Source organism: Thermobia domestica, chromosome 10, assembly GCF_964235325.1.
Source record: "Thermobia domestica chromosome 10, izTheDome1.hap1.1, whole genome shotgun sequence".
Lineage (NCBI taxonomy): Eukaryota > Metazoa > Arthropoda > Insecta > Zygentoma > Lepismatidae > Thermobia > Thermobia domestica.
This window is the reverse complement of record NC_137463.1, coordinates 210,515,246-210,527,295: the sequence shown is the minus strand read 5'-3', so window position 1 is coordinate 210,527,295 and position 12,050 is coordinate 210,515,246. Positions and strand designations below refer to the sequence as shown.

Genomic DNA, 12,050 nt, shown 5'->3' with positions numbered 1-12,050 from the left:
GTTAGAACATCGTAGTCTGTCAGAACTGTGGATACAACAAGATGTCGCTACCTGTCATACAGCACGACAGACTATAGTAGCTCTGCATAAACGCTTTCCATTGCTACTCATCTCACGATGTGGTAACATCAATTTGGCCAGGAAGATCGCCAGATCTATCATCAGCAGGCTATTCCCTTTGGGTAACCTAAAGAAAGAGAACATATGCCAACAAACCACGAACAATTGAAGCACTAAAGGAAGAAATAAGAAGGGAAATTGTAGCCATTCTACTTGACACACTCCACCGCACCATTCTGCAGCTTAAAGGCAGAGCCCTTGAATGTTCTCGTTGTAATGGTGGCCACCTGAAGGGTGTAATTTTTAAAATTTAATGTAGTGTGCAAAATTCCTGTATGTCACGTACGTATTCACAGCGGTTTAAGTTAATATTTGTTATTGAACTCAAGATATTTGTATTTAAGGTGTGCTCCATCACTCTTAAACACCCTATATATTTTTTACTTAAAGTTACATAAATACCAATAATTTCATTTTTTTTTTTTTTTTTTTTTTTTTGAATGGTTCAGTTCCTCTACATCTTACTCATGTGCATAGTTATAAAATTATAAAATTTCAGTAGTTAACAAATTTAAATTTTTTGTTTGTTACATGAGAAAAATCACCTGATCTTAAAGGAACTTTTTGCGCTGAATTCGAATATGCACTCGGTTTCTCCCCATCACGTACAGTTTTCCCGTAACAGAGGAATTTTCGGGAAATTCCCTCAAAAATTTCCCTTTTTCAGATATTTTATTCCCCTAGCTCCTGTCCCCTTACATATAGTAACAGAGAAATTATACCTAAGTATACCTTGATTTATATTTAATAAACCCTAAAAGTTTCGTAAAAATCGCTTTGTTCTTTCTAGAGAAATAAATATATTTGTATGTATACTGTGTGCACTGTTTATTGCACCTGATAGTAATGCTTTCAGATCTCCTGAGTTGGGGTAAAAACGATTTGCTTTATTACTACAAACACAGACATAAAAATGAATATTTACAATAGTCAACAACACGCTTGTATTGCTCTCTGTAAATTAGAAACGTGTATAAAAATAGAATGTACTTCCAACGTATATATTTTTTTTAAACGTACAATATATGTATATCTTAATACATATATATACAATTCTCCAAGGTAGTTGGTATTTTATTAGGACTGCAGTGCGGTTACACGAAGTACCAATGTTTTTTATGTTTATGGGATAGCCGAACTGATGACAAACATTATGAAGTGAAGGAATGGGAACCTAGAGTGAATTACGTACCTGGAGAATGCAACGTCAAATACGCTCCTTTGGTAGATCCTAATAAGATATTACTACCGCCACTTCATATCAAGTTAGGACTTACGAAAAACTTTGTCAAAGCCATGGACACATCTGGTGAAGGTTTCAAGTATTTGCGAGATAAGTTCCCTAACCTGAGTGATGCTAAGATTTCAGCGGGAGTGTTTATTGGTCCCCAAATTAGGAAATTAATGCTTGATGATAGCTTTGACAGCAAGTTAAACAGTGCTGAGCTAGCTGCCTGGACAGCATTTAAGTGTGTTGTGCGCAACTTTCTGGGCAATAACAAAGCTGAGAGTTACACAGAAATCGTACAGGACATGATACAGAAATACAAAGAGTTGGGTTGTAGGATGTCTTTAAAAATCCACTTTTTGCACTCCCACCTCAATGAGTGCGAAACAGCGCAGTTACAAGTGAAACATCAGAAAATAACACAATCTGCTATATTCCTCGGCGTAAATTGTGATGTGAAATCATTTACACATCATGGTTTTGTTGCTAACTAAAACGAATGTTTTCACAAGACGAATCAAAGAAAATTATTAATGGAAGAAAACATTAAACTTAGTCGTATATATCAAGATTACATAACTCTAAAAAAAAATTTTTTATTCTCTTCATTTTTCACTCTTGAGTTCATGGAGATGGCAACCGCACCCGCTACCTCGTCAACCGCAAAACTTTAAAAAAAAAAAAAAAAGAAAGAAAGAAAAAGAAAAAAGAAAAGAAAAGAAAAGAAAAGTAGAAGAAATCTTAAGCAATACGATCATTCGTGTCTACTTGTTTTTGTAGCCTACCTTTAGCCATCCCACCTTGTGCTGTTCAATTTATGCAGTAGTTAAGTTCCATCAAAAACTCCTTTATACCGGGTGAGTCAAAATGATGTTTCCAATTTCGTAAATTTATTATTCGAACAATAATGAACTTTTCTTGCCAATATATATATTTTTCTGGAGTATAATCTCAAAAAGCTATTTTTTAAAATCTTTTTATTGCAGAGTCGTAGTTACGAAGACGTCCACTAGGAGGCAGTTTAGTCAAAGTGAACAATATGGCTTTAACAGACCACATAGTGTTCTGTGTACTTGATTTTCAGGTAACTAACTCCGTTGTGCACGTTCAATGGCATTTCTGTGGAACATTTAGGGTATTTGTGCTGCCACTTGGTACCATACAAATGCGGTGAAATTGCGTGAGCGCATCACTACAACTGTGGCCAATATCGACCCTGACATGCTAGGAAGACCTTGACAGGAACTTGGTTAGCGACTAGATTAGTGATTCTCAACCTTTTTTGACTGTTGACACACTTTACGAGCGTCCAGGACATCGCGACACGCTTTTTTGATATTTTTAATAAATAATAATAATATATAATAGCCTAATAATAGTCTATTATAATAGTGAAATAATTAGTTTCTATAAAGTTTCTATATAGCACTAAGCACTATTGGTACCACTGGACGTGTTGACTGGTACAGCCTGTTTCAATTTTAACAAATTATTATTAAATTCTTCATGATTTTCAAATTCTAAAATTTCACGACATACCTTATTGAACTGTGTGTCGCGACACATCGGTTGAGAACCACTGGACTAAATGTGTGTTTTGTAACTCGTGGATGGCATTTTGTACATTTACAATATGTTAGAAAAAAAAAACTTTTCGAGTTGATCAATCAATGTGTGTAATCTCTGCATACGTGTTATTAAAAGCAAAAAAATAACACTTGAAATCGAGATCATCATTTTGACTCACCCTGTATATTTTACGCTGTCTGTCTCTGCAGGCAGGTTGCCAAGAGGTGGGTCCGGGGGCCCAGATCCCTCACCCTCGGAACCAGAAATGTAAAAAAAATTAAGGAAGGATGAAACAAAAAGAAACGAGAAAAAGAAGAACCAGCGTCAAAAAAATAAAGCTACAGCGTTTGGTTATGTTTCTTATTAGGAACTTTCTGTGGAAGAAACTCAAGGAGGGGGGGGGGGTCAAGTTGAAAATGGATATTATTGTAACGGAGCATTCCGAATTCTATCTATCTCCATGCTAATCCTATGCACTACAAATGACGATCGATACACCGGTTCGATCAGTTAGACTCTCAGAAGAATTTTAGAAACTCGGAAGATTGTATCTTTTTTCAATATTTTTTAATATATTCTTTTACTCGAGATTTTTCATAGTTCGTTATTAAAATACTTACTAACATATCCTCATTTTATTGTCCTAACAAAACAATGTATGTTTCCAGTAAAATAGTTCAGATTGATCGAGCCCCTGGTGTGTAACCAGAATCTATTTCATGTCATGCCCCCCTCCCATCATTGCGAAATCCTGGCTAAACGAACCAATAAATATTTTTAGTAAAATAGTTTAGAATGATCGCCCCCTGGTGTGATAACCTCAGTATTTCGTCACGGACCCCCCTATTACGAAATCCTGGATACGTGCCTGGTCTCTGTATTCGGGAGACAAAATATCAAGAATTATTTGATGAATCATTATCAATTTAAGCCAGAATGTAGAGGGTGAAAAGTAAGAATTGAGTTCATTGTTGGAAGTGATCCATTCAGTTAATCTCAAGAAATAGAATATCAAAAAGCTATAGCCAAATGGATTCCTATGAGAGTAATTATGGATACTATCTTTGCTTGATCGGTTACCATACTACTGTTGAGATCAACGGGTTAGTATAATGATCAGGGTACTAAATTCTAATCTTTCCATATGAAACTAAATTATTTTTTACTCGACAAACATAGACTTAAAAAATTCTATTGTCAAATACTCATTAATCATAAAGTATACTTCATGTAATTCGAGGTTTTAAAAAAAATGAGTGGGGAATGGAGAGTGAGAAAAATGCAAAAATTCGAACTTCAATTTTCACATTGTATAAACTGCAACAAAGCAAATTCCGTCACGTGATGTACAGCGTCACATTGCTATTTGTTCTCTCTAGTAGTTTTCAGATGTATGGATACTTTTCAACAAAACAGCTAGATATGTGGATGGATAAACAGCTAGATCGAAGGATGACTTCAAAGGCTCTAGCGCACAGGAAATAGATCGGTAGAAAGGTGCATAGAGAAAAGGATACAGAGACTTTACCCCACCTTAGGTAGATCAGTAGACAATTGGTTCGAACGAAGGCTATAGAGGTTATATCCCACTGGAGGTAGATCGGTAGACAGGTGGGTTGAAGTAAGGCTACAGAGACTATAGCCCACCTTAGGTAAATTGGTAGAGAATTGGATAGAAAAAAAAAGGCTGTAGAAATTAAAGCCCACCTTAAATAGGTCGGTAGACAGGTGAATGAAGGAATTCAACAAAGACTATAGCCCACTCCAGGTAGATCGGTAGACAGGCGGATACAAGGAAGGCTACAGAAGCTATAGCAAATCTGTATTAGATCGGTAGACAGTTGGATCGAAGAAAGTTTACAGAAACTATACTTCACCTTAGATTGACCAGTAGACAGGCGGATTGAAGGAATGTTATAGTTGTTATAGCTCATCTAAGGTAGATCGGTACATAATTGGATCGAAGGAAGGCTAGAAAGCTAAAGCACGAGATAGGTAGATCGGTAGACTGGTGAATCAAAGAAAGGCCATGAAGGCTATAGCTCACATTAAGTAGATCGACAGACAGGTAAATCGAAGGAAGACTACGGAAACTTTAATCCATCTAAGGTGCATTGGTAGACAGGTGGAACGAAGGAAGGCTACTTAGGTTATAGCCCACCTAAGGGAGATCGATAGACAATTGGATCAAAGAAAGGCTAGAAAGGCTAAAGGCGACCTAAGTTAGGTCGATAGAAAGATAAATTAAAGGAACGCTATAGAGGCTAATGCTCACGTTAGGTAGGTCGATAAACAGGTGAATCAAAGGAACACTATAGAGACTAGAGCCCATATTAGGGAGGTGGGCGACAGATGAATCGAAGGAACGCTAGAGAGGGTAAAGCCCATCTTAGGTAGATCGGTAGACAGATGGATTGAAGGAGGACTACAGAGGCTATAGCCCACCTAAGGTACAACGCTAGACAATTGGATTGAAGAAAGGCTACAAAGGTTAAAGTCCTCCTTAGATAGATAGGTAGACAGGTGTATCGAAGGAAGACTACAAATGTTATAGCCCACTTGAGGTAGATCGGTAGACAATTGAATTACAAGAAGGCTACATAGGTTACGGAGACGAGTGGATCGAAGGAAAACTACAGAAGCTATAAAATTATAGGTCTACCTGAAGTACCTATACATTTCCCGATCATATACATAGTAACAGTATTAAAAGTACCCTGCAAAATCACTACTCTACAAAATTATATTCTTACAAGAAGACAGTTTTAGATATGCGACAATCATTTTGGACATGACTGTACTTCAGGAGACTATTGAATCAAAGGAATACTACAGAGGTTACAGTCCATCTTAGGTATATCGGTAGACTGATGAGTCGAAGGAAGGCGACAGAGGCTATAGTCCTCCTGAGATAGACCACTAGACAATTGCATCAAAGGAGGTTTATAGTGGCTAAAGCCCAACTTATGTAGATCAGTAAACAGGTTGATCGAAGGAAGGCTACAGGTCGATCAAAGTTTTCATCATTAAATTATCTTAAAACTGCCTATTATAGTTTTACTAGCTGGAACGGCCGTTCTTCGCACGAGGAGAATAAAGTTTATGCAAAATACTTAAAAGTGAAGGATTAACTGAAATAAATAATGAAGTGCAAAAACTTCGGCGTTGCCCCCTGTCGATCCCCACGCCAGATGATACGCAGTACAGTAATGAGGTTTGAAATTTGACAATTAAGAGATATGTGAAATAAATAGCGAACGAATAAATGCGGCCGAATTTGCACTTTAATGGCATCGGAAGTGTCACTGTTCATCTCAAGAACCCCTACAACTATGGATTAGACACTAATATCGGTTGTTTTCGATTATTTGTTTTACATATTACCCCTTCTCACTCTCTAAGGATCCTAAAGGTGTTTAATCCCCTAGATTAAACTTGGAATAAAATGCCATCGAAACAGTTAATAATCAGCTTGGTTACTTCCAAAAATTATGGATTCGATTCTAATGCAGTTCATATTTTATCATTTATAGATATTGCTCCCTGATAATACCCATAGGGTTAGTACGAGTGTCTTACCAACACACTATCTTTCATTTCAGATTGTAAATATGTGAGTACTAAGTTTAGTTGAAACTACTCCAGGCGTTCCAGGTTATTGCTGGTAGAAGATTCCAATTTCGTAAATAAATGTTTCCCTAATAAATGCAGTAAGATATTATTTTATAGCTTACTTGAGGAATGAGAGCGAACAACCTTAGTACATTGGTCATTACCTTCTATTGTACTGATATATCACAGTCTAGTATGAAAATGGAAAACAGAGAAAAAGTCATGAAAATTATATACATTTACAGTACTCCCTACTTTGTTTTTCACTGTCACATTTGTTTGTAATATGTAATAAAAGTTAAACGCCACAACACCAAATATGTTCTGTCCCATTTCTTAAGCTGTATCACAGACCCATATCCAGGGGAGTCCAGGGGGACCGGACCCCCTAAATTTCTGCTGGCTCCTCCTAAAATTTTCAAGATTGGCTTGCAAATGAACTATAATATGGCGATAAACTATAAGATAGTTGGATCGGGCCCCCCGTAGATTCAGCCGGGCCCCCCTACACTTTGAGTTGGCTACCGGCCTGCTGTATCATGTCACATTGCAGTTATTACGAAGATATCTATTATCACGGAAATGGAAACATTACGAACACATTCAAAATCATCTATTAGGTTTCTTTGTCTTACTACACATTAGAATTATGCCAGCTTCGAAACAAAGCTTCATTTTTATGGTGAAAACACAACTTAATTTCACACAAATGCCAACTCCCTAACCTATTTGTAGCCTAATGGTAAGAAGATCCAGATTTGGTTTTCCATTTTCTTGAACGTTCTAAACCTGACACTACTTCTCTTTCTACATTTCAGTTAGAATCTAGAATGCGTAGCAAAATAAGTATTTGTGAGCCAATGCTGTGAAACAAACCTTGATGTATCTTGTATGACTTCCTATGGTAACCCTGTGTCTATCAACCATGTACGCGTCGATGAGGGTGTTTACCTTTAAGTTTTGATTTGTGTGAAATCGAACTTCTCTAAAGTACAGGTAAAGGGATTCCATACGATGTGAACTACCGAGAGAAGGTACCTTGTGTCATACAATGTTTATTGTAAAAGAGAAATTCTCAGTCAGTCTGTGAATAATGCTTATTCCTAATAGTTAACAGTAGTGCCAATAGATGTAACTACTGGACTTTTCCCTACTTTCCTGACGACAATAGATGGCCTTAATACGCAGGCAGTTTGCTAATTTAAACCAGTTCAAAATGCTAGAAGAGCATTACCAGAACGAATCAAAAATAATTATTTTTTAATTCACACTTATATATTTGGAACCTGCGTATTAGGGGATCTATTGAATTAGCTATACTGAGCGGTCACTTTTTATCACCGTATATATACTGAAAATGCAGATATAACCAGTTGCCACTGGTTACTATTTGGTATCAAAATGTTCACCATCCTCTTAGGTATTGATCAGTAACAATATCATCTCGTTATTACGAACGGTTTTCGAGAGATGGCTCCTTAAATCTCCCGAAATCGGAACTTTTTTGGCCAGTATGTCAGGAACGGTAAGAGTGACGCGAGAAATTGCATCACTCTCTCAGATAGTTTTTGATGCTCTATCGAATGGAGGACTCAAAATTGAAAAATTTCTAAATAATAAACACACATACACATAGAGGGAGAGAGAGAGAATTCAGCACTGAACTTTTTAAGCTCGTTGAAAATATTGTGCATAGGGATGTTACTTAATAAATAGTGATGAATAAGTTTTGTTGATTGCTATTAGAACTGGAACCGTAACCATATTTAAAATTGAGCATTAATATTTGCATAACCCGCATGTTGGTTGGTTAGCTGGCAAATTCTAATAATAATAATAATAATAATAATAATAATTTAGTCAAAGAAAGCGGGCCGAAGACTCGAGCACAACAAGTAGTCAACTTAAACCTCAGAAGGTGGTTCTACTGTTCTGTTAGAAGACATGGTAACTTTAGACATCAAGTTATGCAATGCATAATTCCTCTAAAAGGGGATTCTTGAGTGTTTTGATCCCGGTGTTCGTTTTACATTAAACGTGTTTACAGGGGAGACCCTAATAGGGGGTTACAGGAAACATTAGTATAAACTAGTGATGGGCAAACTACTGCCCGTGGTCAAGATACAGCCGAATACGCGACAAAACGTACCACCGACAAAACGTACCACTTACCCTGAGGGCTGCTTGTGAAGGGTTTTCTTAAAACACTTTAAATCAGGCCTGTCCATGAATTGGCTCCCGGAGCCGAAGCGTGAGCGAGCACGAGCGGAGATAAGAACAGGTGAGCACAGGTGGCTGGTAGCTTCGCCCCTTCCACTGCTTCCGATAAGTGTTGCCAACCACACATGATGGCAAAAAACCTACGGCCAAGCCTGGTCAGAAACTGGTCATGATGTCGAAGCAAGCCTGGTCAATCCTGGTCACGATGTTGAAGCATTCAGCAGACGCAAGCGTGAAATGTACAGGTGTGCTCTCCCCCTCCCCATTTCGAAAGCAGTGACGCGAAAACACTGCAGGAAATAAAATTGGTATATTTTTTGATCGAGGAAGACGCATGATAGAGGTTACAGTTAGCGTTGAAGTAACTAACAAATGAACAAGAAAGAAAGAAAGAAACTAATATTAAACATGTCAGCTTACAGACGTAAAAACGACTTCAAAAATCGGAAACGAATTGTTTCAGGCCTTTTTAGCTTGCTTACACAATTCGTGACGTTGTATTATATTAGCACTCGGTCTGTAACTTGTCACTCGCTTCACGTTTGCTAAGTTGTAAACGCCTTTCGTTGCTAGATTGATAGCAGAACGACGGGAGGTTGAAAATAATTATAATAATAATAATAATAATAATAATAATAATAATAATAATAATAATAATAATAATAATAATAATAAAAGATCGTCTTCGAAATATGCATAATACCTGCTTGAGTTCTGCCGTAAATTGCCACTGGATGCTAATGTAGGCAAAGAAACAGAGATGAGGAACAATTCGAAAATCAGATTATTTGAGTAGATTTTATTCGAAAATATATTATTCAATTAGAAATCGTCCAAATAGTCTATACTTATTAGATTTCCGTAGCTACAAAATATAAACATTGTAATAGCTTTTATAACTTAGCGCAGAAATCCGAGATCGTAGACAAAGGTCCCAAAAGAAAAACACTTGTTGCACATTCCCAAAGGTTCGAAAAATGCAATCACATTTGCAGAAGCGTACTCAAGTATCTTAACGCCACAAGAGACAAATGTCTGACAGTAGCAAATCAAAATTCAAACCAACAGAACACGAAAACGCACAAAGAGGCCGAATATGTATAAAGTTAGAAACACAGAAAAAAGAAAATACACTATAAACACTAGTAACTGACAAGTGTTTTACTTCAAACCTTGTTCTCTGAGGCAGATGTACCGCACAATTTCTTCGTAAGTGTCTCTATACGAGGTGATATTGTTTGCACACAGCTTAGACGTAACAAACATTCCAGGTGATGGTTGGACAACGAACTTCTCTGGTTTGATTTCGTCAGTCGCATTTTTGAAAATAATTGCTCACACACATACGTCGAACCAAACATTGACATAATATTGGCAGCATTTCTATGCAGTCGCGAAAATCGACATCAAGGGAAATTCCTATAGAACTCTTGTGAATTGCTTTTCTGATGGAATTTCTCTTTAAATTCCCTGTCGCACACTAAGTCTATAAGTTCCAACTGAACATCAGAAGGAGCGTCTGCAATGTTTATAGAGAATGGGGTGGCAAATACCCTGAAGCTCATCTCCAAACATTTTATTTCCTGAAATCTGGTTTCAAACTCGCCCTTAAGGCTAAGCAGCAAACTGCGGTAATGAGTCAAGTCAAGTAGTTTACCGGATTCTTGTGAGGTGCCTAAGCTGGGAAAGTGAACCAAAATCTTCTTCTCAAATTGCTGCGCCCAAAGGGATAGCTTCATTTTGAACGCTTCGACGTGATCGCACATATTTGTAATTAGCAGATGTTGACTCTGCAATGACAGGTTAAGAACAATAAGATGAGTAGTTATGTCTGCCAAAAACGCAAGGTTGCATCTCCATTGGTCGTCTTTCAGTTCTGGCACGGAATGATCGTTCATATCGAGAAACATATCAATGTCGTTTAGTAACTGAAAGAACTAGTTTAACAAGTTCCTACGGCTCAGCCAGCGCACCTCAGTATAATAAGGTATGTCTCCGTATGCACTGTTTAGGTCTTCGAGGAAGGATTTAAATTGGCGATGTCTCAGTCCATGTTTTCTGAGGTAGCTGGTGGTACGAACTACAAGGTCCATGACATCGTTCATCGTTACACTCTTTGCACACAACTGTTCCTGATGCAACATACAATGAATTCCCCTGATATCATGCGACACCCCAAGCTCTTGCAGTTTTTGTTTTAGTCGCGCCAGAACCCTGCTTCCTTCCCAACCATAGCAGGTGCCCCATTGGTCGCTACAGAAACCAGTGCATTCCACGCAAGGCCTGTATTTTCGACACTTTCTTCAACACACGCAAGAATGTCAGCGCCCGTTGTGGTGCCCTTCATAGGTACTATGTGTAACAGTTCCTCTCGAATCTCCAGATCACTATGTACACCACGAATAAAGATAGCAAGCTGCGCAGTATCTGTAACATCAAGCGCCAGGGAAAATGCAATAAAGGTTTTCGAAAGTTCCGATAGCTGGCTCAAAACATCATCTGCAAGATGTTCTATGCGTCGCGTAATAGTCTGTCGGGAAAGTGGAACCGATTCGAACTGCTGTATTCGAGATGGACAAAAGTCTTCTGCTGATATTACTATACACTCCTTTATTAGGTGTCCGTCTGTGAAAGGGCGCAACAATCTCGCAATATGCAATGCAATTTTGTAACTCACCCGCACAGAGGCTTCACACGTTCTCTCCCCGTCTTCCTTTTCCGATGCGGCCTTATTCTCTTTCAACTTCTTCAATTCTTTTTTGCGAAAATGTCCTTCAAGTTCCCCGTATTGCTCCACGTGATAAGTATTGTAGTGACGTTGAAGGTTGAACTTTTTAAATCCGTGTAATGTTTTAAAGCACACTAAACATTTGGCTACACCGTCTTCTTCGACAAAGAGATAGTCCTCCTCCCACTGCGTGTTAAACTTAAGTGTAGGTGTAGGGCAGCGTCGTTTCGCCATCTTACCGCTTTCAACTCTTTACAACGACTGTGCTCGATACTGGTCTCTATAAGCAGATGTACACAGGGGGAGTTAGTGGCTAGATAACTAACGTATTATGTATGCAGGTGCCAAAACTGGAAGCACGGATGATAGTAGGCTGAGCATAAGTGGCACTAGTCGCTGTCTGCTATACACTAGTAAAGCTGTTTTATCATGTACTTAATTTTTACTTTTGTTACTATTACTACTACTACTACTACTAATAATAATAATAATAATAATAATAATAATAATAATAATAATAATAATAGTAATAATAATAATAATGCGTATTATTATTATTATTATTATTAGTAG

The 12,050-nt window shown here is 37.7% G+C and overlaps 2 protein-coding genes across 2 annotated transcripts; both read right to left on the bottom strand.

Moving 5' to 3' along the window:
* Window positions 1-10,155: 10,155 nt before the first annotated feature.
* Window positions 10,156-10,647, bottom strand: LOC145661759 (general transcription factor II-I repeat domain-containing protein 2-like). Its single transcript, XM_081727095.1, has one exon. It carries the CDS (start codon window positions 10,645-10,647, stop codon window positions 10,156-10,158), a length of 492 nt encoding a protein of 163 aa, XP_081583221.1.
* A 299-nt stretch (window positions 10,648-10,946) lies between these two features.
* On the bottom strand, window positions 10,947-11,711 carry LOC145661758 (general transcription factor II-I repeat domain-containing protein 2-like). Its single transcript, XM_081727094.1, has one exon. It carries the CDS (start codon window positions 11,709-11,711, stop codon window positions 10,947-10,949), a length of 765 nt encoding a protein of 254 aa, XP_081583220.1.
* Between the last annotated feature and the right edge of the window lie 339 nt (window positions 11,712-12,050).

What these genes read in the sequence shown, in the direction of transcription:
- LOC145661759 (XM_081727095.1), bottom strand. Translation starts at nt 10,647, where the DNA reads ATGAACGATCATTCCGTGCCAGAACTGAAAGACGACCAATGGAGATGC.
- LOC145661758 (XM_081727094.1), bottom strand. Translation starts at nt 11,711, where the DNA reads ATGGCGAAACGACGCTGCCCTACACCTACACTTAAGTTTAACACGCAG.